The sequence below is a fragment of the Cricetulus griseus genome (assembly GCF_003668045.3).
Source record: "Cricetulus griseus strain 17A/GY chromosome 1 unlocalized genomic scaffold, alternate assembly CriGri-PICRH-1.0 chr1_1, whole genome shotgun sequence".
Taxonomy (NCBI): Eukaryota; Metazoa; Chordata; class Mammalia; order Rodentia; family Cricetidae; genus Cricetulus; species Cricetulus griseus.
The window spans coordinates 219,342,514-219,368,660 of NW_023276807.1; the positions used below are offsets into that span (position 1 = coordinate 219,342,514).

General features: G+C 43.1%; 1 protein-coding gene across 1 annotated transcript in view; it reads right to left on the reverse strand.

The window, feature by feature from the left end:
• Positions 1 to 26,147, reverse strand: part of Msra (methionine sulfoxide reductase A) — a 328,455-nt gene that overhangs the window by 175,102 nt on the left and 127,206 nt on the right. Inside the window, exon 2 of the mRNA XM_027390343.2 lies at positions 21,277 to 21,345. Within this exon, the coding sequence (XP_027246144.1) occupies positions 21,277 to 21,345 (69 nt within the window). The remainder of the gene's footprint in view (positions 1 to 21,276; positions 21,346 to 26,147) is intronic.

Here is a 26,147-nt window from a genome sequence, read left to right on the forward strand (position 1 = left end):
TGTTCATAGGTGTGTGGTTTGATATCAGGGTCTTCTACTCCACTCCATTGATCCACCTGTCTGTTTTTATGCCAATGCCAAGCTCTTTTCATTACTATAGCCCTATAATAGAGTTTGAAATCAGGTATGATAATGCTCCCAGATGATCCTTTATTGTACAGGGATATTTAATGGAGGCACACTCACACCACAAGGCCATTTGCTCAACTATGTTCATAGCAACATTATTCGGAATAGCAAGAACTTGGAAACAACCTAGATGTCCCTCAACCAAAGAATGGAAAAAGAAAATGTGGCACATTTACACAATAGAGTACTACTCAGTGGTAAGAAATAATGACATCGTAAAATTTGCAGGCAAATGGACAAAACTAGAAAAAAAAAACATCCTGAGTGAGATAACCTAAACCAGAAAGACAAATATAGTATGTACTCACTCATAAGTGAGTACCAGACATAAATCAAAAGATACCCAGCCTACAATCCACAACCCCAGAGAAGCTAGAACCCTCTTCCAGAAACAGATGGAAGCACATGCAGAAATCCAAAACTAACCATTGGGCCAAGCTCCTGGAGTACAACTGAAGTGAGGGAGGAAGATAATATGAACAAAGGAGTCAAGAGCATAATGGGGGGGGGGCTAGAGACATGGCTCAAAGGTTAAGAGCACTGTCTGCTCTTCCAGAGGTCCTGAGTTCAATTCCCAGAAACTACATGATGGCTCACAACCATCTGTAATGAGATTTGGTGCCCTATTCTGGTGTGTAGGCTGTATTCATAATAAATAAATCTTTTTTTTAAAAGAGACCATAATGGGGAAATCAACAGAATCAGCTGACCCTAGTTTGTGAGAGATCACTGACTCCAGTCTGACAAATGGGGAACCTGCATAAGACTGAACTAGACTCCCTTTATATAGGTGACAATGGTGCAGCTGGAACAATAGATGAGGCCACTGGCAGTGGGTCCAAGATCTAATGCACAAACTGACTTAGTGGAGCCCACTCTATATGGAGGGATACCTTGCTCAGCATAGACACGGGGCAGAGGGTAGGGAGTGCCTTTGTCCTGCCTCAACAAGATGGAACAGAATTAGTAGACTTCCTAAGGGAGGCCTTACCTTCTCCAAAGAGCATTTTGGAGGTGGGATGATGGGGAAGTGGGGAGAGCAGGAGGAGAGGAGGGAGGGGGAACTAAGATTGGAATGTAAAAAATAAATGAAAAGATTAAAAACAAACAAAAAATAATCAAAAGCACAAAGCTGTCAAGTGCCACACTGCAGCCATGCTTTAGTGAGTTTTCCCCTCAAAAAAAAGGCAGTCTATTTCCTAATATTTAATAGGGAAGAAGACATGATCCCTGTTGGGGAGGATAGTAGGTCTCCAGCTAGGCAATGTCCCCTGATGAGCTGCATGTACCAGAAATAATGCCTTGGGGGGGGGTAAAAATAATGCTTGAGTTTACTGGATCCAGCATAATGCAAACATTCTATTACTTGATTGTGAATGTGTGTGGTTGTACATGTACATTTAAACTAGAAAGCTATGTTTCCTGTTCAGTTTACTTTCTAGACTATCTGGAAGTAAATTTTGTGTGAGGTGTAAGGTAGGGTGTTGTGGGATATTTGTACACAGTAGGGATTCAATTTCATTTTTTTAATATGGAGAACACCCTAATTCAATAGTTACTTACCGAATAGCCTGTCTTCCCCTCCCCACCACACCAAACATCAATAGGTAAGACTTTCTTCGAGGGATCTCTGTTGTATTCCATTCATCTGTCTGGCCTGGTAACCACACTATACTCTTGTTCATTCATGTATTCAGTGACTATTTATGTATTGTCTGCTAGATACTAGAAGTGTTCTAAGCACTTGGAGTACATGAACAAAGAAACAGACCTTTTTAGGGTACTGATTTTAGTGACTCAAACACATAACTCAATAAATAGATGATGCAGAGAGAGTAAACAAGAACTCAAAAGGTAAGAAGAGTAGAATGCTAGGGGAGAGATGAGGAGTGAAGGGAGAGTGTTTAAAGTTTAAAGTGAGTCCTAAAGAGATGCTGACTTCAAACAAAGATGCCAAGGCAGTGAGGCAATCATTTAGTTGCCTGATAAAAGTCCCAAGTGCCAGCAATGAGTCTGTCACACTGAAGGAAACTCTGTGGCTTGAGTGAAGTGAGGATGAAAAAGGAACCCAAGCAGGTGACAATGTAAGGATTCTAGAATTTTACCTGAGAGAGAATTCTGGAATTCTACATGAATTGGGGATGGCATGAGAAAACTTTTGTCTTTCTAAGATTCTCTGACTGGTCTCTATGTCGAACAGGTAGGACAGACAGACACTGAGAACAGGTAGGAAGTTTGTTGTCAGGAGGGAGATTCTGGTTGTGAAAATGAGTCTGTAGCAGAGATGGTCAAAAGGCATGATGTGACTCTAAAATACAAGCATATATATTCCATAACATGCACACATATGTATTTCATATACAATTTGTACATAAATATATGTATCTACATAGTTTGCATATGCACATGTACATACATGTGTCCATGTGTATGAGGCAAGATGTTGACATCAAGTGTCTTCCTCAGTTACCCTCACCTTCATATTTTGAGACAGGATCTTTCACTGAACCTGGTGCTCATCGGTTGGGCTAGGCTGGCTGGCCAGGGATCTCTAAGGATCTACCAACCTCTGCCTCCCCAGTGCTGGGGTTACAGATGTGCACCACCACGCCTGACTTTTATATGGATTCTGATAATCTGAACTCAGGCCTCTTGATTGCAAGACAAGCACATTACTGACAGAGCATCTCCCCAGGCCCTTGAATACATTTTGAAGACAGAGTTAGAAAGATGCCTTGACAGTAGGGAAGCAGGGTGAGAGAGAGAGGAGGAGGGAGGGAGAAAGAGAGAGAGAGAGAGAGAGAGAGAGAGAGAGAGAGAGAGAGAGAGAGAGAGAGAATTAGGGCTAACACTCACATCGCTGGTTTGTGGAGAGCACTATGAAAGGAGTCCAAAATCCAAATGTACCAGAAAAGATCAGTCACTCTAATCGCCCTCCTTTTAATGAGTCCCGATATCTGGCAGAGTGAATCTTCTTACAATACTCCTCAAAGTTTTCTTTGCTATTCTGGCCCTTTAACATTCCCAATTTATTTTAATATCAGCTTGTTAAGTTCCATAAAAATATCCTCTTAGGATTTTTACTATAGCAACATTGAACTTATACATTAATTATAAAGTAGTTTGACATGTTAGTAATATTGAGTCTTTCCATCAATGAGTCTAATATCACTTTTCATTTATGCAAATTTTCATGGCTATTCTTTGACCCTATGATATATTTTCTGCACAAGCTGACACATTTTATTGTCACTATTCTATGTGCCCTGGTTTGTATTGCTCTCACAAATACCATGCTCTTCTGCTACTTGTTCTCACTGCCTCCTACTACAGCAGAAGATCTTGGTTTTACTGGAATTCCTCTATCCCGAGAGCCATGAAGAATCTCTTGCTAGTTCTACTGTTTGTCTCCAGGTTCTCCTTGATTTTCCAAGAAGAGAGTTTCATTCCTTCCCACCTTGCTGGTATCTATGTACAATGCTGAGTAAAATGGGTGATGTAAGATGATCTCCCACCCTTAACCAAAAAGCTATCTCTGAGTGACAACCACTCAGGTTTCATTTAGTTTTTTTTTCCTAATGGAGTCTCACTAGATATACACACCACACTTAAGGGTAGGCCCCATGCGCAGTAGTGATGACCAACACAAAACAAACTCAATGGTGTCTTTGTAAATTATATTTGTCTTGTATTGTCATGTTTGGGCAATTTTTATTTACTGGCCTTTTGCCTGTATATTATGGTTTTTGATTTTGTGTTATAACGGGTCTTACTTTTTTTGCATGTGAACATTTGTATTTATATGCATATGTGTGTTTTGTGTGTTTCTTATGCATTTTTGCTGTTTTGCTTTGTTTAATTCTGATTTATCTGATTTTTTTCTTGTTTGTTTTTTGAAGAGAAAGAATGAAGGTATGGAGTTTTGTGGTGAGGCAGGGATGATCTAGGAGGAGATGGAAAGGAGGAAACTGTGATCAGAATATGTTGTATACATTTTCAACAAAAAAATAATAATAAAAACCCTAATCTCATGCACACCTCACTGAGAATGCCTCATTAGACTATGAAGAACATATGCACACTATGCGCATGCAATGCCCTCAGAGGTCAGAAGAGGGCGTGGGATTCCCTGGAACTGGAGTTAGAGAAGGTTGTGAGCCACCATATGGGCGCTGGGAAGTGAATCCAGGTCCTCTACCTGAGCAGTGAGGGTTCATAACTACTGAGCCATCTAAGGCCCCATACTATTTCTTTTTAACACTTGGATTAAGAGTACATATTTTAAAAATTTGTGGTGGTTCATTGTTCTATGTTTTCACCTTTATTTCTAATTTTATTGTATTGGGTTAGAAACTGACTTTTACCATATCCTGTTACAATTTATATTGTAACCAGAACACAGTTTTTCTAAGTGTTCCACAAGCACTTGAATACTATAAACATTTCTGTACTTCTGTTCTAGTTTCTTTATTGTTGCTGTGATTTAAAAAAAAGAAAAAAGAAAAAAAAGCAACTTAGGGAAGAAAAGGGTTTATTTCAGCTTACACTTGCAGATCAAATCCATCACTGAGCCAAGTCAATGCAGGGACTTTAGCAAGAATTTGAAGCAGCTGGCTCCATCCCAGGCTGCTGTTTTCCTAGCTTTCTTAGAGAGCCAGGACCTCCTGCCCAAATGACACCACCCACAGTGGGCTGGCCTCTCCTATATCAATTAACAATCAAGGAAATACTCCATAGACATGACCACAGCCCTTTCCAGGTGACTCTAAGCTATTTCATGTTGACAGCAGAAGCCAACTAGAAAACTCTATGCCTTGGGTACAGTGTTTTCCTGACACTGGTATACAAGCTGGGGACATAATTTAAATCACCTAGGCCCATTCAAGATTCTGTCATATTAAACTATATGAAATATCCTCTTATATCTCACACTCTCTTTTGTTCTATTAGTTTTTATATCATCGTTGGCTGTGTTGCTAGCATGAGTTCCATGGTGTTTCACCTTCTTGGCACAGTGTCTTTGTTTACTATCTCTATTGGATGCTATTAAAAGACTTGTTCTTAAAATTATTTTTATTAATAACAGTGCTCCCGGGTTAACTTTCTTTGTATATATCTGGCATATCTTTTCCTCTTCTTTATTTTTAATTCTTCCATATGTCTTTGTTTTAGACAATGCATCTTGTAAGCAATGTGTAACAGTATTTGAAAAACTTTGTCTTTTATTATTAGTAGTAATATGATTACTCTTGTTGTTTATATATTTAAATTATTTATGGAGCCTTGTTTTGTTTTGTGCTTATGACCCTTCTTATTTTATGTGACAGTATTCTAGTTTGTGTTTTTTTTTAATGTTTTCTCCCCCTGCCTTGCTGATTTGAAGGCAAAAAAACCACACACTTCATTCATATGTTTTCCTCAGCACATCTGACATTACTCAATATTCCATCTCCTCCTGAATTCAAGTGCCTCCACACTGAACAATCTCTTTTTCATTGCCATAGTGCAAATAAAGTTTAATTTTTATTTTTTTCAACACACTCACACACCCTCCAGACACCTTCACCCACAGAAAGAGCCTCTTTTCCCATCACCCTCAGTCTCTGGATTATCACACACCATATGGTTCTGCCCTGGTCACCACCCAACACAGGTTCTGCCCTGGTCACCACCCAACACAGATTCTGCCCTGGTCACCACCAACACAAGTTCTGCCCTGGTCACCACCCAACACATCCCTTCAGTTGCCACTTGGAAGTCAGAACTTTTCAAGGCCTAATGTTTCACATATTCACCTTCTCTGTCACCTCTGTGTTGTCATAGGCTGGGTCTCTGTTACCCCAAGCTTGAGAAGAATGATGGTGTTGAATGGGGACCTAGTGTGGGCCTCTGGCTCACACTATGAGGTCTTGAAATCTCCATTTACCATCTAGAAGACAACTGAAACTAACATTGCAAACATTCAACTTGACTACCGAGTGATGCCATCTATGGAATGACAGGAGGTGCACAGAAACCCATTCCTTTGTCTCCTCCTTTCCCCAAACTACAGCTAACACCATCAAGGAAATGAAGTTATTCCCACAGACAATAAACAATCTGGTGCCCTTTTCTTTATATGACAGGAAGAGAGAAGTGAGAGGAAGGAAGGAGGGCAGGGAGAGAAGGAGGGAGGGAGGGAGGGAAGGGAGGGAGGAGGGGAGGGAGGGAGGGAGGGAGGGAGGAGGAGGGAGGAAGGGAGGGAGGGAGGGAGGAAGAAGGAAGGAACAAGGAATTGGTCCTCATCAGCTGTCATCTGGGAACCACACACAGCATCAACCAGCCTCGGTGCTTATTATGGAATTCCCTCAAACCCCATGAAAGCATTACTTGAAGGAGGAGATGGAAATTCAGATTTCTGAGGTCACTTGTCCAAAGACAGAATTCAAGCCAGGCCTTCATGGAATTAAGAGCTGTTCTTCCTTCTCTTGCGGCCACCCAAGACACCACCTCAGACACTGACTATGGGAAGCTAAGCACTGCTTCCAGTGAACTAGACATGGCTTCTGTGCTGCCTTTCTCTGCAGAGGGTTCAGCACCACCCACTAAATAAACATGGCCCGTGGGCCCCAGGAAAGTTTAAAGGCACCCTACTGGGATTTCTTGTGTGTATCTCTCCTTGGGAGATACAAACAAGTCTATTCCCTCCTCACATGGACCCAGCAACAAACCAAACTACAACTGTACCACATTTCACCCTGGTAACCAATTTTGTTTATTGGGCTTTGTTACAGAACACTGGTGAGGGGTCAGCCAAGATGTATGGTGGCCATACTAACAGACCCCTTCACCAGTTAACCTCCCCCAGCCTTAACACCTGGAGGAGGCTGCCTGCCATTACCACAGAACTACATACAGATCGCTGGGAGGGGTGCTGGAAATTTTGGGTGAGGGTCTAATGGCTCTCCCCACCCTCTCCTCCTCTGAGGGAACATCAATCAATGGGTCCAATCCTGATGGACTTTTCTAACCAGGGACAGCTAATCTGAGGAAGATGTTGGCTGCTCAGAAGAATACAACAGAATTGCATTCCCAATGGCTTTCAGTATATCGCACATCTCCAAGGCCCTTCTCACTAAGTTATCTGTCCTCTTGAAATGAACAAAGTGACACCCAAAGGAGACCTCTCACCAGGGTACCCCAGGGATACTCAAGCCCAGCCACAAGGGGCAGCTCTGAAGGAGAATCAGGAAAGGACAGGGACAGCAGCAACACTGTGAGCCCTAGAGACAGAAACTGCTTGCCTGGTCAAGTCAGTGCTGATCAGGGGGAAAAAAGAGGACAGGAAATGAGTTTGAGGATGGGTTTTGACTCTCATAGAAGATGAGCATGTGATGAAAATGAAATTAATCCCTTTGTTTTGCATAATGACTTTAGTTTTACACATTGTGTTAAAGACTCAGCAAGATACCTCCCTTACCACAATTCTTACTTGAAAGCACAAAATTTAAAAACACTTTTTGCTAATTAAAAATGCCATACAGCAAGTAGGGGCTGATTGATATTTTTAATATTTGATGATGACTAATTGCTTTCTGTCCACATCCGTTCCTAATGCTGCTTGAACCTGATAAAGCATTCTCTTCAGGCTCCCCTCTAATGGAATGCATGCCCAGATGTGCGCATGTCGGCACCACTCAGCCTTACCATCGGACTTTGGCACTCAGCCTTACCATCGGACTTTGGCATTTCTGGGTTCTCACTGCTACCAAGCTTCAGCCCTTCCCTAGGATTGCTCCCCTAAGTATTTACCGAAAAGTTTCAAGAACTGGAACCCCAAGGCTGGAAGGACTCTGCCTATAATCTAGGTTAGATGCCTTGCAAATGTTCAAAACTCCTCCTGCATTCTGGTAATTGGTTGTCTAGTAGAAGCTCGAAGGAGCCCAGTTTTTCTCTGTAGATCTAACAACTGGATGGCCCTTCTTCCACCAAACCAAAGCCCCAGAATGTCCCTCTGTCCCTCTAATCCTCTCTTGAGGTCACAAAGAACAAAGCCTCTCCTCCTCATGACAACCTGATGACTCACTGGCCATGTGATGACAGCTCTGAGAGCTCAAGGTGCTCTCCTATGCCATGTGGACCACAAGTCCTCACACCTGTTCCTCACTAGACACTGTTGGGTCCAAGGCCATCTGCTTTCCTCAAGATGTATCCCAGTGAGTCTGTAGCCTTTAAAGGACAATGGGGCCATGGATGCTTCCCCAGGGTTGCTGTGAGGAGGCCCTGAATTCCCCCAAACAGAATGCCCCAGGCACGTGGAAGCCTGGCTCTGCAACCAGACAAAGCATGTCTCCAGAGAAGCTGGAGAACCAGTAGAGTCAAGCTGTACCAGAAGACAGCAAAGGATTTCACAAACACAGGCTCTCAATTCCTGGGATGCAAACAGCTCTAGAGGAAGTGAGGCTGGCTGAGAGCACAGGGTGCCAGCACAATCTGACAAGTTTGCTCAGCATCTGGCTGAGCCAAACATGAGCCCAGAGAAACTAGAACCAAAATTCAGTGTGGCAAAGAGCATCCCTCACTCCTCTTCTGCTCCCCAGATGTATCTGTCACAGGCTCTGCATTCTGCAAGGTACTAATGAGTTGGTTTTCCCTTTGAGAGGGGGTAGGAAATCTACGGAATGTCAATGAACAAATGGCCATGACATTTGCAATGGATGCCAGTTACCACAGAGGGATGCACTCAGTTCCAGCTCCCTCCTAAGGGAGTGCAGGGCATACGGAGGTGGGAACGAGGCCCCAGATGGAGACATTTTCCCGAAAGCTTCCCAAAGCCATCTGTAGCTACCAAGTGCCCCTCTGCTTAGCTTTCTTGAAAAGTAGTAAAATAGCAGAAGACCACTTGGGTCAGCATAAATGGCTCTCCTTCTCTCGGAAGAAAGAGGACAGCTGGCAGGGTCAGTGAGAAGCCACTCTTTTCAGCGCACAGGTGGTGAGATGAGGCAGGAACAAGACAGCTGACAAGCTGAATGCTTGCATGGGACTGAACAGCATCCGTGTGACCCCTCGTGACCTAGATGGGCAGGCACCATTTTGCTCTAGAAAGATGGTAAAAGAAACATCAGCAGTGATGAGTTTCTGCTGTTAACTCAGCCCAAATGTCATGCCAGGAATCTAAGTGCAGGCCACAAGCAGCCAAATAACCTGGTGGCTCAGAGAGCTCTTACCTCTGAGTCACCCTACACCACTACTCCATGTGTCAAGTAGTCATTTACCCTCAATTTCTTCCTTCACTTTCCCTAGTTCTCAGTATCTTCTCTAAGGGACATATCCTTCTTATAGCACTGTTTGGTATTCAGTAAGTGGTCAATAACGTTTATTAAACTCAGTAAAGCTGCAGGACATGAAAGCAGGATACAGAAACCAGGGGCGTTTCCATACATCACAGGTGACCTATATTTTAAAGCATCCCACTTAGCAAGAGCCACAGAAATAGCTAGGAATAAATTTAAACAAGAGTATGAATAAATGATACAATGAAAAAATATAAAACACGGAGGAAAAAATTGAAATAGACACCAAAAGCAAAAAGATACTTCAGGCTCACATATTAAAATTAACAATGTAAAAATGTCCAAACTACCCAAAGTGACTGATAAGTTCAACGCAATCCTAACAAAAACACCAATGAAATTCTCCACCAAAATAAAGCAGCCAACCCTAAAATCATACCATACTACAAAAGACCACAGCCAAAGCCAATATGAACAACAAGGTTTAAAAAAAAATAAGTTATAGTCAGAATAATACCAAACTTCAAAATACATTACAAACCAATACTAACCAAAACAGCAGACATATGAGCCTATGGAATGGGACAGAGAAACCCAAGGTAACTCCACACAGTAACAGCCAATTGAGTTTTTAACAAAGGCACCAAGAAAATGAGTGAAGATGGAGCAATCTGTCAATAAACAAGGATGGAAAAGTGGATGGCCATGAAAGTAGCCCCCTGAAGGAAAATCCACTCAAAGAGGATGAATTAGAGGTAAATCTAAAACTGGAAACCTCAATACTGCTGGAGGGAAACACAGGGACACTTCAAGACATTGACATGAGCAGTCAATTCTTGAATAAGACCTCAAAAGCATAAACAAAAGCAGAAAGAGATAAATGGGGTTATATCAAATTAAACTGCTTCTGCATAGCAACAGCGTGAAGAGACAGCATGCATGAAGGCATAAATGTTTACAAACTATTCCTCAGCTGATTAGGGATTAACAATCAGAATAAATATGGAGCTCAAACAGCTCAATAGTAGCTAACGATGATGACGGTAATGGTGGTGGTGGTGGTGGTGATTTTTAAATGGACAAATTGTCTGAGTGGACATTTCTCAAAAGACACACAGGCAAACAAGCCTATGAAAACATGTCCAACCTTATTAACTGTTAAGGAAACACAAATCAAAATCTTACCGGAGCTAGAATGCTAAGATCAAGAAGACAAAAAATAGTGATGACAATGTAGAAATGGCAGCCTTGTGTATGCTGATAAGAATGTGGGCTGCAGAGATGGCTCAGTGAGTGAAACGGCTTGCTGCAGAACCATGAGGTCCTGGGTTCAGATTCCGATATCCACACAAATAAAAAGCAGTAATAAACACACACACACACACACACACACACACACACACACACACACACACACACACCTGTAACCACAGGACTAAGTCATTAAGTGCTGGAGACAGGAGGATCACTGGGTCCTGCTGACCACCAGTATAGCTGAAAAAATGGAGAGGTCTAGGTTCAGTGAGAGAAGCTGTCAAGGAAATGAGAGAGAACAATAAAGAACACTAGATGGCTGCCGCACACTGGTGTGCATAACTCCCAATTCATATTCCCCACAAACACAGAATGGAAGTTGGTACAACCATCATAGAAAACAATATGGCAGTTCCTCAATGATCTATCAATTCTACTACTGGGTATTATCCAAAGGAAATGGAATTAATGTGCTGAAGGGATACCTGTGTTCCTGTGCTCACTGGAGGACTGTTCAAGACAGTCAAGAAATGTAATTACCAAATGTTTATGGTAGCTTAGTGAATAAAGGAAATTTGTTATATATGTTTATATACAACACCCTGAGCAGAATACTATTTAGCCATGAAAATAATGAAATCTGAGGACTGGAACAATAACTCAAAGGTTAAGAGCACTGGTTCAGTTCCCAGCACCCACGTGGTGGCTCACGATTGTATGTTACTCCAGTTCCAGGGGATCTGATGCCCTTTTTGACTTCCTTTGGCATTAAGTATGCAACATAATACACAGACACACAAGCAGGCAAAATAACCATATGGATAAAATAAAAAGTCTAAAATTAAATTTAAATTAAAGGAAAATGAAATCCTTTAATTTATAACAACATGGAAGAGCATCTATTACATAAAATAGGACAATGTAGTATAAATTATATTGGCAAAATGTCATATGCTGTTTGCACTTGTTGAAAGTGGACTCTGGAATGAGGAAGGCCTCTTATCTCTGACTTGAGCGTGTTCTATCAAGTTGCCCCAAGACTCCCTGTCCTGGAAAAAGCTGGGTCCTGGCCCTATAGCAGTGAGAAAGTAGAACAGTTAAGGATTTTAAGACAATGCATCCTTGATCTCCAAGTGGAGCAATAGCAGGCTGTAAATACTCTCTACCAAGCATTAGCATCTTGGTAACTAACCTCTGCATGTTTGATGTGTGTGTGTGTGTGTGTGTGTGTGTGTGTGTGTGTGCAAATGTGTGCAGTGCACATGTGTGCAGATTTGTAGACACCAGAGGACAACCTTGGGTGTCATTCCTTGAGTACAGTTTACTTTGTATTTTGAGGCAGGGTCTCTCATTAGCCTGAAGCTCAACAATCAGGCTTAGGCTTGCCAGCCAGCGAGCCACAGAGATCCACCAATCTCCACCTGCCCAGAACTGGGTTTATATGTATGTGTCACCATGCTCAGTGTCCTCCCCATAGATGCTGGGAATCTGACTCAAGGGCCTCATACTTGTGAGGCAAGCCCTTTACTAACTGAGCTGTCTCTCTAGCCCCCTCTCATAGTTTATTAATCTTTTCAAACTATTTTTATTAATTTATCTTTTAAAAATAAAAACAATATAATTATGGCATACAATGTGTTAACTTATGTATCCACTTTGGAGTGGTTAAATCAAGCTAATTAACATATCATCTCATTTATTTACCATCTTTGGGGGGGGTAAGTCAACCTGATATCTATTCTCTAACCTTTTCCTGATATCTGTTATATCAACCATAGTAAACGTCTTGTATGAGAGCTCTTTTGGATGTGACTGTTTTGCATCAGAGTGACATTTTACACTCTTTGTCAAGTACCCCTCCACCTTTCTTTTGCACCCCAGCCCCAGGCCCTGGCATCCACTATTCTCTCTGCTTCTATGAGATCACCTTTTCTAGATTCCTCTAGAATGATGGTGGCACCATCCTTCCATGTCTGGTTTACCAACTGAGTGTAATGTCCTTCAGGCTCCTCCATGTTGCACTAATGACAGAGCTTCCTTCGGCATTAATGCTGATTCTCTTTGCATGTTTTTAACCCATTCACCCACTGATGGAGCTTTCAGGTTGATACTTACTTTGCCTTTCTTGGAAAATATAAACAGTAGAGAGTGGTTGGGAGAGATGTGGGGACCAGTACTTGTGTTTTACTGGGGCCTGGGAAGGTGCAACTGTTCTGGAAATGGCAGTGCCTAAAAACCTTCAAAGAACACCCAGCAGGGTATTGTATCCTGGGTGTGGTCACAAGAAGAACTCAAATCAAGGATTCAAAGAGGTCTGGACTTGTGTTCTTCTCAGCACTGTTGAAAACAGCAAGAGGCAGACACCACCCAGGTGTGGATGACTAAAATAGATGAGTAGACTGTGGTCCATACATACAATAGGATATTATAACTCAGCCTTAGAAAGGAAGACATGTAGCATACACGGTGACACAGATGGACTGTGTGAAACAAGCTAGTCACAAACGGGTATTGCTTCATTCCAGGCCTAGACATCTACAACAGTCAGACTGATGGAGACAGAGGAATGATGGGAATTATCAGGGGCTAGAAAGTGGGTTGAGGACAGGTGTTTAACAGCCACAGAACTTCAGTCTGGGATGCAAGATGGTAAAGACGTCTAACACTGTGAATGCATCTACCATCACGAAACTGGATGCTTCAAACTGTTAAAACAGGAACTTTTGTATATATTATTTTACCAAACATTATATCATACAACTGATTTTACTTCATGTTGCTGTTAGAAAACACCAAGCCAAATTCCTGCTGTTTCATAAATCATACATTCATAAACATGGCTTACACTCCTTATTTGTATCATTGTTTTAAAATTTTGAATACATTTATTTATGTATATGTGTGTACTTGGACGTGGGCACACATGTGCCACAACAAACCTGTGGGAGTCAGAGAACAATTTGTGGGAGTTGGTTCTCTCCTTTCACCATGTGGGTCCCAGGGATTGAACTCAGGTCCTCACTCAGGCTTGATGGCAAGTGCCTTTACCATCTCACCAGTCCTTATTTTTCTTTGATCTAGCATATGTTGCTCTACAATGCCTTGTACATGTTTTCATGTGTTTTACAATCAAGACTGAGAAATAGCTGAGGAGAATATGAGCAAGGGAAAGAATGTTATGTTGTATATTACCTGGACTTGATCCAGTGCATTTAGGTTTTCTCAGACATGCTAGCCAGGGGCTTCGGGTTCAGCTCAGCGGTAGCATGCTTGCCAGGCATGCACAAAGCCCTGAATTTGAGCTCCAGTATTCAGAAATAAAATGTTAGTTTGGTTCACTGAGACTGAATAATCAATTCAGTTTTTGCTGTTGTCTACATCTGTTTACTGTCTGTGAAACGTGAGTGTGGAGAGAAACAATAGAAACACAACTGCCCCTCTGGCCTGTTTGTATTTTTATCTTTTTGCATGCTTTCTCAGGAATCTGAGAAATGTCTGCCATGTCTGTAAAACGAATTGATCCTTTTCCTATTATAAAAAATGAAAAGAACAGGCCTGTTGGGTGGGGATTAGGGGCAAAGGAGGATTCATAACCAGCTGGTTTCATAGCTGAGGCCAAAGCTCTCTGCTGGGCATGGGAGGAAGCCTGGGCTGGACTAGTTCAGTCCAGTGTGAGAGGGCTTTGCCAAAAGTTCAGTACTGGGATCTGGATGATGGGAAGTCAGTTCTCAGCTGTGACACAAGGCTGTCACTCATAGTGTCCTTGAGACAACGGTCTTGTCTGGTATTAAGAAGGAGGGATGCTAGAACCAATGGAGCTGAATGAACCTCGGCTGGGAGGGGTGGCTCAACAGACCCTCTAGTGAGCCAATGAGCAGTGCTGTGGTGATCTCATGTCCCCTTTACCCCATGAGGCATTCTCTACAATGGTCTGACCCAAGTTCCAGTCTGCTCTTGTCCTCTCCTGTACATGGTGGACTTTTCCATCTTCCAGTTCCCAAATAACCAACATGGAGACTCAATGTGGATAGTTCAGGCTTATTACTAACTAGCTCTTACAACTTAAATTAACCCATTTCTATTAATCTACATTCTGCCATGTGATGTGAACTCTCTTTCATCTTGCATCTCCTGCTTCCTCTTTGTCTCTCTGGTGACTCCTGTGACTCTGCCCTTCTTCTTCCCAGTGTCCTTAGTATGGTTCTCCTGCCTACCTTTATCCTGTCCAGCTATTGGCCAGGCAGCTTCTTTATTAATCCAATCACAGAGACATATACTCACATAGTGTAAAGGAATATTCCACACTCCCCTCTTCATCACATAGATTGCACAAAAGAGTGGCAGGAAACTCATCTAGTAGCACCCCACTGGGACTCCCCAGATCTTCCTGGCTCTCTTCCCAGCTGTTCTATTGGGATGGTCCACCTCTGGGCCCTTCTACACATTGCAAATAACTGCGACTGGTAGATCAGTGATATCTAAACCATTAAAGTGTTACCGTATTCTCACTCCTGCCCAAAAGCAGTCTTCAAAAACAATTCCCACCTGAACTCTAGCTTCCACATCCTACCAGGACGTCCCACCTACAGCCCCCAGGAACATGAAAGCTATGAAGGCAGCCCATCCCAAAATTCTAAAATTACACAACTTTTTTTTTTTTTTTGTAAATTGAGTGCTTTCTTATACATGAACTCTGTAGAAGACAGCATTGTGTCACAATGTCAAAAAGTTGGCAATGCCTGTAAGAATCATGTCTCTTCTCCCCACTGCAGACAAACTTCCTACTCTCTCAAAACAATATGGATGCCGCTCCCCAGTCACACCAGAGGCCCAGGTTCAGAGGCCTCTGGCCCCATCCCTCTGTCACTAGGCCTGTCTACATCCAGGAATAAAATGGAAGTCAAAATCATCAACATGTGGGAAAGATATTAAAAACAAACTTGCCTTAAAATATATCTCCAAATCTAGGGACGTAATTGGAAGAGGTTTGCCTAGCAAGCAGGAATCCCTGGACTCCATCTCCAGTACTGTATAAGGCATACATGATGGTGGCGGCCACCAGACCTATAATCCTGGCACTCAGAAGTTGGAGGGAGAAGGATCATGAGTTCAAGATCATCCTTATCCTCATCTCAGTGAACTCAGTGAGTTCAAAGCCAATCTGGGATATATAAGATTCTGTCTCAATTTTTTTTTTAAAAAAGGCTCCAGTGATTAAGGGCTGTCCTGTGAGATGCTTCAAGCCCCACCTCTAATTACTCATTGTTTCTCCATCTTGGAAGCTTACTCCAGGTCTCAGCTTACTGGCCCATCGTCTTATGGGCATAGATGGACTGCTTAATTACAAACATTTTCTGTCACTCACCCCAGCTTTCCCCTGGAATGCGTGGCTGCCACTCTTCTGCTCCCAGACCCAGCTTCAGTAGTTTTCAGTCAAGGTTCAGGGAGAAACCCACCACACTGGGATTTGATTATTTACCAACATAATGTTGGCTGTGAGCCAGCGAGACAACAATACATTTTCCTTTGAAGCCTGACATATTGCCTGCTGTTCCTAAGTCTGTTTTCTCGGCTGGCCAACAAATAACCAGGACTGATTAAAGAAAAAAAAAAATCACAATTCAAGGTTCAGGGGGAGGTGTTGTTCTTATGATGGGTTCCTCATAGACACACTGATCTCATTCTCAAAAGGTGACACAGGTGTCCTCAGGAGTGGGACACATCCCTGAGCCTCTGACATGTGCTGGGTCCCCACACCCCTTAGATCAGTTTTTCAGTACATTACTCCAGGAAAGGCCCACAAAGGACTGGCCCGAGTGTCAACAGTAGCAGGTGGTGAGGGTATCAGCATCTCCCCCAGTGTCTCAGACTGCATGTGCTCTCCTTGTTGAAGGGCCACCAAGACAACCTGACATAGATCACAGGCCTCTCGGAGGCTGGTTGTCCCAAAAAGCTACTGTCAGACTATCAAGAACCTAAGGAACGATAAGGGACAGCAGCTGCTGTCACTTCCTAACAATTCTGCCACATTGAAGTTCTCCTTGTAGGATCCTACCTTTAAACAGCCTAGATGTAGTCTTTGAAATAAGAAGATAAAAGAGTTTTGAATGTGAAATAATTTCTTATGGGTAGGTTTAGGGCTGGGTGTAGTGGTGACATGCCTTTAATCCCAATACTTTGGAGGCAGAGACAGGTGGATCTCAGAGTTCAAGGCCAGCCTGGTCTACAGGGTGAGTTCCAGAATAGCCAGGGTTATACAGAAAAACCCTGTCACAAATCAAACAAACAAACAAATAACCAAAACAACAACAAAACCCCTGAGTTCAGAGCTAAAACAAACATGTGGGCATGGCAGAACATGCCTGTAAACCCAGGACTAGGGAGAGTAGAGATAAGAGGATCCCCAGAGCTCACTGGCCAGGCAGCCTAGCTAATTCGTGGGCTTCAACTTCAGTGAGAGACCATGTCTTCAAAGTTCAAGTTGAGCACCATAGAGGAAGACACCTAACACAAACTCCTGACCTCCGTATGTACCCCACATACATACACATGCACCACACACAAAATTTTTAAAAAGTAAATAGGTTTGCTATTTTGAGCCACAGTAAACTCTCATTAATTGGATGGAAGTCTATTTAACCCCTGCCTGTGTGGATTAGAAATGTGTGGCTTGAATCTTTGCAGCAATGGAGAGTTCATCAGCTCACATCACTGGGCAGTATTAGTACAATACGAAAAGTACAAGTTGTAGTCAGTTCTCCAACTCCCCCTGAAGGGCCTTGCAATAGGTTTTAGAAATAGGAACTGACTTGTAATTTGAAGGCATTCAGAAAGAGGGCAGATCCATACTGAGGAAAGTCTTCCAAGTTGGAGCTGATAACATCCACTGGCTTGCAACTTTCTTAAAACTCAGTCTACATACCTTAGTTTATCATTTGCAATGTCAAGCTCATTTCATGTGTATTTAAACGTTATATCCCAGTAACCTGAACCCCTCTAAGCTTAGATCTTATTTTAATATAATTTCTAGTTCTTTTCTTTAAATGTTTATTTAAGACAGGGTTCTCCTTTTCTTACAGTACAGCCCAAATTGACATGGAACTTGTAATCCTCCTGTTTCAAGCCCCTTCAGACTGGCATTACAGGTGTGTACCTTGTGTGCAGTTTAGATATTCTTTTCAAAGGCAAGCTTTCCTATTTGGGAGTATCAGAGTGTGGGTGGCAAATAGATGTTCAAAGACTGTACTTTAAAGTTTTTTTAATTATGTGTATGGATGTGTGCCTATGTGTAAGTATGTGTGTGTGTGAGTACAGGTATGCACATGTGGAGGCCAGAAGAGGGCATCAGATTCCCCAGGAGCTGCAATTACAGACAGTTGTGAACTACCTGACATGGGTGCTGGGAACCAAACTCGGGTCCTCTGCAAGAGCACTGTGCTCTTACCCTCTGAGCAACCTCTCTAGCCCCTAAAGTTTCCAATAACTCATCTTTCAGTTCTAGCTTGTGACTAGAATCCCATGCCCTTTCCTTTACTGCCCATGTTTCTCCATTAATAAGCTTTTATCATTTGCTCTAATGGATCCTCTTGTGTGTGGAGGGTTTTCCATAGATGTTCTGGGCTGACAACACTTCCCCGACCCCAGAAGGCTACAGCCTGATGCTCTGCTGGACAGAGTGGCCCACAGCCAATAGCTGTCATTTTCATTAAGGTATTGGGAGCAGAGAAAACCTTCCTGTGACAGGCATGGAGGGCTAGCCAAAGATATTCTCATATGGGAAAAAATAGGCTCTCAGCTTGGCCGGATCATTAATCTCCAGATGAGATGCTTCAGTGTCTCTGCCTGCTTCACAGGACCGCTGTACAGTTTAGAGGGGGACAGCCACAGGGCACCCAGACATCACAGACAGAGGCACTGCATAATGAAAAATGTTCAGTTTCACTTTCGCAGAGAGTGAGCTCCCTCTAACGTGGAAGTGAACATCACGGGCACACCTGAGGAGCACCAGGGACCAGGGCCTGCGGCCTCCCTCATTAACGTTGGCCTAGCCGATGAAGGGAGAGGGAGAAGACTTGGAGGAAAAATTCACAGATGGACCACAGAAGACAGAATAAAAATGTCTTGAGTTAAAGATAATTGGCAAAGACTGAACGACAGGAGCTATGTTTAAGGAGCCATCTCTGATCACTAGGCACAACACACTTCTGTATTTTTCACACAAGAATGTGTCTTGATCTCTCCAAGCTGATCTAAAAGCCTAACTGTAGCTCAGCAGTCACCAGCAGAGTGGATTAAACCATAAAGCTGCCGTATAGACATCATTTTACTTGGCGTGCTCAAATCTTCTGCCACTAGATGAAGTTACAGTTGGTGACACTATTTTGGCATAATGTATTGAGACCTTGAAGGCTGAAGGAGGAGTTTGGACAGGTAAGAAGTGCCCCTGTTGCTCTGGGTAACTGACAGGCAGGCAGATGCAGCCAGTGCTGGCCCTGTTATTTGCTACTAAAATCAAAAGGGGGAGGGAGCCAGAGGAGATTTTCACTCCAAACAGCATTTTCCCAGCAAAAGCTGCATCTCAAGAGTCCTTCAGAGCACTCTGGGAATGCATAGGAGTTTACGAATCAATTTACTAAATTGGCTTGGCTGGAAATCATGCTTTTGTGTGTGGATCCGGCTGAAAGGTAGTTTTTTAATCTATCGGGCCCTAGCAAGGCTCCCTCAAGCCTTACAGAGAAAGGGGACTTTAGGAAGAGGATGCTAGCTCCAAGCCAAGTAGAGTCCAGCTCAAACCGGAGTTCCAAAGGCCCAGCTGCCCTGGGTAAGTTACATGACCTCTCTGAGTCAACTGCCTTTTGAAGTGCTGGCAAGATAAGCACCCTGGATGTCTCAGAGTCAAGTGCTGTCTCGATCTGACCTTTTCAGTACAGCTATAAGCAACCCAGGATGACAGGAGTTCTCCCCACGCCAACCGTTCTCTCATCTACCATAGGCCAGGTGGACAAGTGACAGAAATGGAGCAGAGCTCTGGAAACCTCGCTGTGCAATGACTGCATATACTTAACCAAATCAGGAACTTCATTTCAGCAGCAGAGCGCCAAGCTGCACTAACAAAGACAGAATTTTTAGATGTCAGGCTTACGCTATTTTCAGTTCTGTAGAATTTTGTCCTTTAGATATTGTGAACTTGAAGAATTCTGCAAGCAGTTCATCTCCTTTTGTTTGTTTGTTTTTTTTTAAGGAAGGCCTCAAATGTATGGTGATCCTTCTACCTTTGCCTTCCAAAGCTGGGATCGTAGGCATTGCTACCACACCTGGCTCTGGAACCATCTTTCTGTCACATCAGACCTATTGGCCATTCAGCCAATTACAGCACATTTTCCAGGCTCACTATGACACTTGAGCCTGAGGTCTTGAGTAGAGAGGAGGCAGAACAAAGGGCCTAGACCTAGAGAGGTCTCAGAATTCACTCAACAGAAAGCTAAGAAGTGTCTTGGTGAGGTTTTAGTAAACCTCTGGAAACAAATATGGAATGGAAAAGAAAAGGAATCTTGACATGGAGTTATATGCCCAATGTTTCCAACTCTGGGGTCAATGTGTGTAAGTTCCCACTGCACTGTAGGAGACAGAGGCCTGCTAGGACAGGCCCATGTCATTTCTCTCTCTCTCACAAGGTATTTATTAGTCATCACTGTGTCAAAAAAAATGCCTGAGAAAATACATTATTGCTCATGGCTTGAGTCCATGATGGCTTGGCCCATGCTGGCGAGGCACAGCATTGTAGTGTGGAGACTATGGCACAGCAGAGCTGCTAATCTCATGGTGGCTAGAGAGCAGAGGTGGAGGAGGACAGGCTACTATCCCAATAGATCAGAGCAGCCTTCCCTGAGAGGACCTCGGGGCATTGCTGGAAAGAAAAGCCCAGAGGCAGGAGCAAGGAAGGGCAGAAGGGAGCTCGTGTGAAGAAGGGAAGGAGGAGAGGAGGCAGGGAAGGCAAAGAGCTGCCAAAAGCAGGGATATTTGAAGACAATGTGAGAGATAGACACTATGGAGGCGGAAAGGTGGACAAAGAAGACTTTGCTAAATGGTTCAGAATTCGTCAAAAATCAATGAATTGATAAACAAACAATTTTAAAAATCACAACTGTAATTTTTAGGTATGTAACCAAGAATTGGACTCAGCTCTGCTTGAAATATTTTTAATTAATGTTTTCTACCAATGAATGTATTCAATTCATGGAGAAGAGACCATCCAATTAGGATGGGGTGGTAATAATGACTCCGAACAACTTGATAAAAGTTGTACATCTATGTAAAAATGAAAGAAAAGCTCAAACCCTAAATTAATTAGGTTAATTCACACTGTGGACAGAAGAAATTGCAAACTTACAATATGATATCTGGGCTGTCAAAGTTAGACAAGAAAACATACTGATTCTACAAAGTAAGTATTCCTGGGCCCAGAAATTACTAAGAATTCAAGAGTTTTCTTGGCTGTAACGACTTGTAAATATCTAGAGGAGCCCAGATTTTGAAGCCCTGAGGACACTTACTACAGCTAAGAAAGTTGGCAGGAAGCTTTGCACAGTATTTGGGTTTTCTTTCAGAGTTGATATCTTACCAAATACAGCCATCTGTGTTCCCTCTGGGAAAGGTTCAACCGTTCTGTTGCCACTGACATGGTGTTTGGCTGGAAAAAGAAAGAAAGAAATGTGAGTTTAAGTGTAAAGTTTGACATGCATACTAACACATGTCATTAAATGTGTCAGTGAGCCTGTTTCTCTTCAGGAGTTAGGAACACACCAAAGCTTACCCTCTTAAGAGAACTTCAGTCACCTGGTTTCTTTAAAACTGTGTGTACATGCACTTGTATGCATGCATGCAAGGGTGCATGGGGGGTTGAAGAAGTAGGCATGCATATGTGTCATGTATATGCGGTGGCCAGAAGTTAGCCATGGATATCACTCCTCAGGTGTGATCTACTTTGTTTTGTATTTTGTTTCTGCTTTGTTTTGTTTTGTTTTGAGGTGGGGTCTCTCACTGGCCTAGACCTCACCAGTTTGGCAAGGCTGGCTGGTCAAGGAGTCCAAAAGATCACACCTGTCTCTGCCTCCCCAGCACAGGGATTAAAAGCACACGCCACCAAATCCGGCTTCTTACATGGATTCTAGGAATCACACTCAGATCCTCAGGCTTGCAGGGGAAGCACTCTAAGGACTGGGCCATCTCCCTAGTCCTTTACTTGGGTTTCAATCTCAATGATAGGGCAGCTTAGATAGCAAACTCTGGCGTGTTGTTTTGTAAATGAATGTGTCAGGGTCCAAGTTCTTACAGGCCTGGACAACTGAAAAATGCTGAACCCCTGGTCAGAGGATCTCTACTGAAGCTGACCACCCCAGAGAACTAGGGAATCCTTGAAATTCAGGTTGAGGAGGGGTGCCTCCCCCTGATGATGTCCAACAATCAGCATATTGATAAAGTTGGTGTTTAAGCAAGAGGTACAACTGGAGGCCATGGCATCCCACTATGACTCAAGCACTGTTCCAGGGACTACTGTTTTGGGGACTCATGGATATCCAGTGCTTATCAGCAACCCCTCAGCCCTGAAGTCCCATCAGCAGAGCAAAGTAGAGACATAATGAGCCTCCAGGTTAGAGTTTCCAACATACACTTGTTATCAAAACCCCCAAGCAGAGAACTTGAGAATGCTCCATCTGATCACATTTGGTAACAACCTTGGTGATGTTCAAATATGAGTATTTACATAGAAAACACATAGGAGGAACAGCTACATCATGACACTCAGCCTCCTCGTGACTTTAGGGTCACACTAGGTCTACTAAGCTCTGGCAAAGGGCAACAAGGATACAACCTGAGTGAGCGCCAAAGGATCTTGGTGGGCACAGAACTATTTGGTCCAGGTGTGATGAGGTATGATACTAGATTGAGATGGAGACCATGCCACAGGAGACCTTAAGCTCTTATCTAAACCATGGGCTTCCCAGCATCCTTTGCAGCATTGCCTAGGTGATGTAGACCCTGTAAGTCTGTGAGGCCCCTTTTAGTTCATCAGATTCCGTAAGTTTATCTCAGGGTTTTCTATTGGTTTGCAAGTAACAAAATCAGAGAAAAGGGAAGGGAACAGACCAGAGTAGAGACAGACAGCTGGTAGGCTCAGCAGCTTCCGGTGGCCCTCAGTCACTATTGGACATAATCAACGAGACATGATAGAAGGTTCCAGATAACCTGACTGGTTCACTCATATCGTTAAACTCCCTGCATCCCTGTAAACATATGGAGACCAAGGATATGCCTTATGAGTAGCTCAGGACCATCTCTTAACCCTGACCAGTGAGTTTGGAATATCACATTTACCCATACCAAGAAATCAGAAACTCCTTCCTTTAACCCACTAACCTCACCTGTAAGAGTTTAACCTGAGAAAAAATGTAGGTGGGGGAAAAAGAGGATATACATAACAAAACATAAAGTTCCACTTGTCATAAGGAAACCTCACAAACTGTTTAGAAATTACATTCACAACTTTATCAAATGCAGCTGTTCGCTCTGGATTGGACATGACCATCGCCATGTCGAGTCAGAGCAGCTATGATCACTAGCACATTATCCTCAAGGCACCAGGCTTTTTAGCCTTCCTTCATGGCTTAGGAGCCTTCAGGAGATCTTCAAGAGGCACCTCTCCCCATGGTTATGTAAGAGAGAAGCTGACTTAGTGAAGGATTACAGTAGTGCCACTGTCTAAAAGCTGACAAAGCGACTCTCAGTGGGGCAGCTTTTCATGAGTCTTCCATGCTGTTGGGGGGACTCTCAGTGGTCTAGCCAGCCTATGTTCCTGTGAGTAGATCCAGTAGACTCACTGGGTCACCAAGCTAGACTTGGATGAAGTCTTTACTTGGCTTGCTGATGCCCTCTCTGCCTGGGCTCCACACAAGTGACAGCAATGTATGTGAAGCACCACTTAGAGCAATGAAGAAATATAATATCTGCAGCACTGTCGGGAGGAAACAATTTTATTACACCATTCATGTGGACTACAAGGACAACAAACTGAAATGAGGATACTGAGAGGGAAGAGAAAGCACAGTGAATGTGCAGGGTATTTCATTTTACTCAGCACTGCCTTTGTCATTGTCAGATTCTTATTCTTACTGTATAGGGTGAAAACACTCCAAATTTTAAAACCCCACCAAACCATACATTTCTCTGTATACTTTTTCCCTTAGCAATTGGTTTTTTGGGCAGGCCAAGGCTGATCTATAGTCCAGGTGAAACTCACACTTATAAGAGAAGGTGTGTCTTCTGAGGCATTGTGGTAGCATAGGAGATGGTTCCAGACCACCACGTTGTCCTCGCCATCCCCTACCCCCCTCCCACGCCCGCCCCCGCCTCTTGGACTTGCTTCTTGCTTCTGTATTACACATACATACTGTGTCCCTGAGTCTATCTAACTTCACCTTCCCTTTACCATGCAAATTGGCCTTGTCTCAGTGCCCTTTGTCCTCTCTGTTTGGACTCCAGTGACGGCCTTTCTGCATCCCTTGCCCATTCACTCTTTCCAGTGTAACCACAACTATCTTTTAACATGGAAAAAAACTACATTATATGACATAAACTCCAAAGTACCCTCCCATGTCCATCAAAATTGTTGTTGCCAATAAAAAAAATCTGAGCAATCAGCTTCAGGGAGGAATGGGTCATTTGGCTCAGTCTCAGAGTCTTGGTCTGTCAGGGTAGGAAGGCAAAATGGAACAGAGTACCCTCATCATGACAAATCAAGTTGACAGTCAAGATTAACCACATGTACCCCATCTCTGCTGACTTCCCATTACTCTGGGGTGAGTGTCAATGCTTCTGCTAGACTTCAAGGACCTGTAAGAACTGACTACCAAGTCTCTCCTCCCTCCACCACCTTGATCACTAAGGATGTACATATACCTTCATCACTAGGGATGCACCCAACATTCATGTTACTACATGGCCAAAGACCAAAAATCTCCCAGTGAATGGTAAGCTCAGGAGGACAGTGGCCATAACCTACATCTCATCATCTGATGATCCCAGCATGTAGTGACACAGAGGTTTTCAGTATTTGTTAAGCTAATAAATGAAGTAAATGGCATTTAAAATTCTCTTGAAGACAATATGAAAGATGTATCTAATTTGATCCAGTAAATAGATACACACACACACACACACACACACACACACACACACACACACACACACACTGCTATATTACTTCATGGGAGAGAGTCTAAGAAATGGATTATTAAATACCATTCTGTAAGTTTACTCAAACTAAACTTGGTCAAGACATCACTAACTTTACATTGAAACCTTAGGTCACCATCAGCTGTGGTCTGTTGTGATTCAAATATATGACCAGATGGATTATATCTATCTGTGTGCATGTATATGTGTGGGGTGAGTGTACATGTATGTGTGTTGAGTATATGTGGAGACCAAAGGACAACCTCAGCTATCATTCCTCAAGTGCCACCTGTCTTATTTTTGAGAAGATGCCAATTAGATTAGGCTGGCTGGCCAGTGATTCCCCTGAGATCCACCTATAACTGCCTCCCCAGCACTAGAGAGGCAGGTACAACACTACCACACCTGACTTTTCTAAGTGTGTTCACTTCCTTATGCATGCAAGGCAAGTCCTTCAGTAACTAAGCCATTTGCACAGTCCTGTAGTATGTTTCTCACATATAAAGGTGAACACTTAAAGCAACCACTCAGAAACAGCTACCGATAGGGTAGCCTAGCGAGCAGGGAGTCAATGTCTCACCCTTATATGTTGAGCCTCCTTCCCAGCTGCTTATCTCCTTGCCTCTGAGAAGACTGCAGTGCTGAAGTCCATATCATGAAAATGCTCCACACTGGACAGGAAGGAGGAAATCCACCCTGTCCTCTCCAGTGAGGTGCCCTATCTCATCTTTTATTCCAGAGCCTGAGGCCCAAAGATAATTGTTTCTATAAATTGATTTAGCATTTTCTTCTGGAATAAGATCATTGAGTCTTACGTCAGCCCTGTGGCAGTTCATGCAACATTAGCAAGAGAGAGATGGGACAGGCAGAGCTATGGAAGGAGGTTCTGTGATCTTGGATCTCTCCCATATCCTGGCTATATGACCTTGACATACCACTTAACCTCTGTGAGACTTCTCCTCATTTGTAAAACTCTCTACATTATGTGTTTCCTCATTTGAACTACCTCATGGATGGCTTTGAGAATGACATTAGATATGTAAAGCCTGGCACACTGTAAGTATTGCACAACTGCCAGGCTAGCATTGGAATCTGCGTGGGAGTTTTCTATCGAAAAAACAAGATCTGAATCAGGAAATGGTGTATTCCCTCCTCCTCCACACCCATGCTCATGGCAGACATCACTAATCACTTCGGATTCTCTTGTTCCCAAGTGTGACCTCAAAATCTTTTCTAACTATAATGACCCAGAGAGTCAAT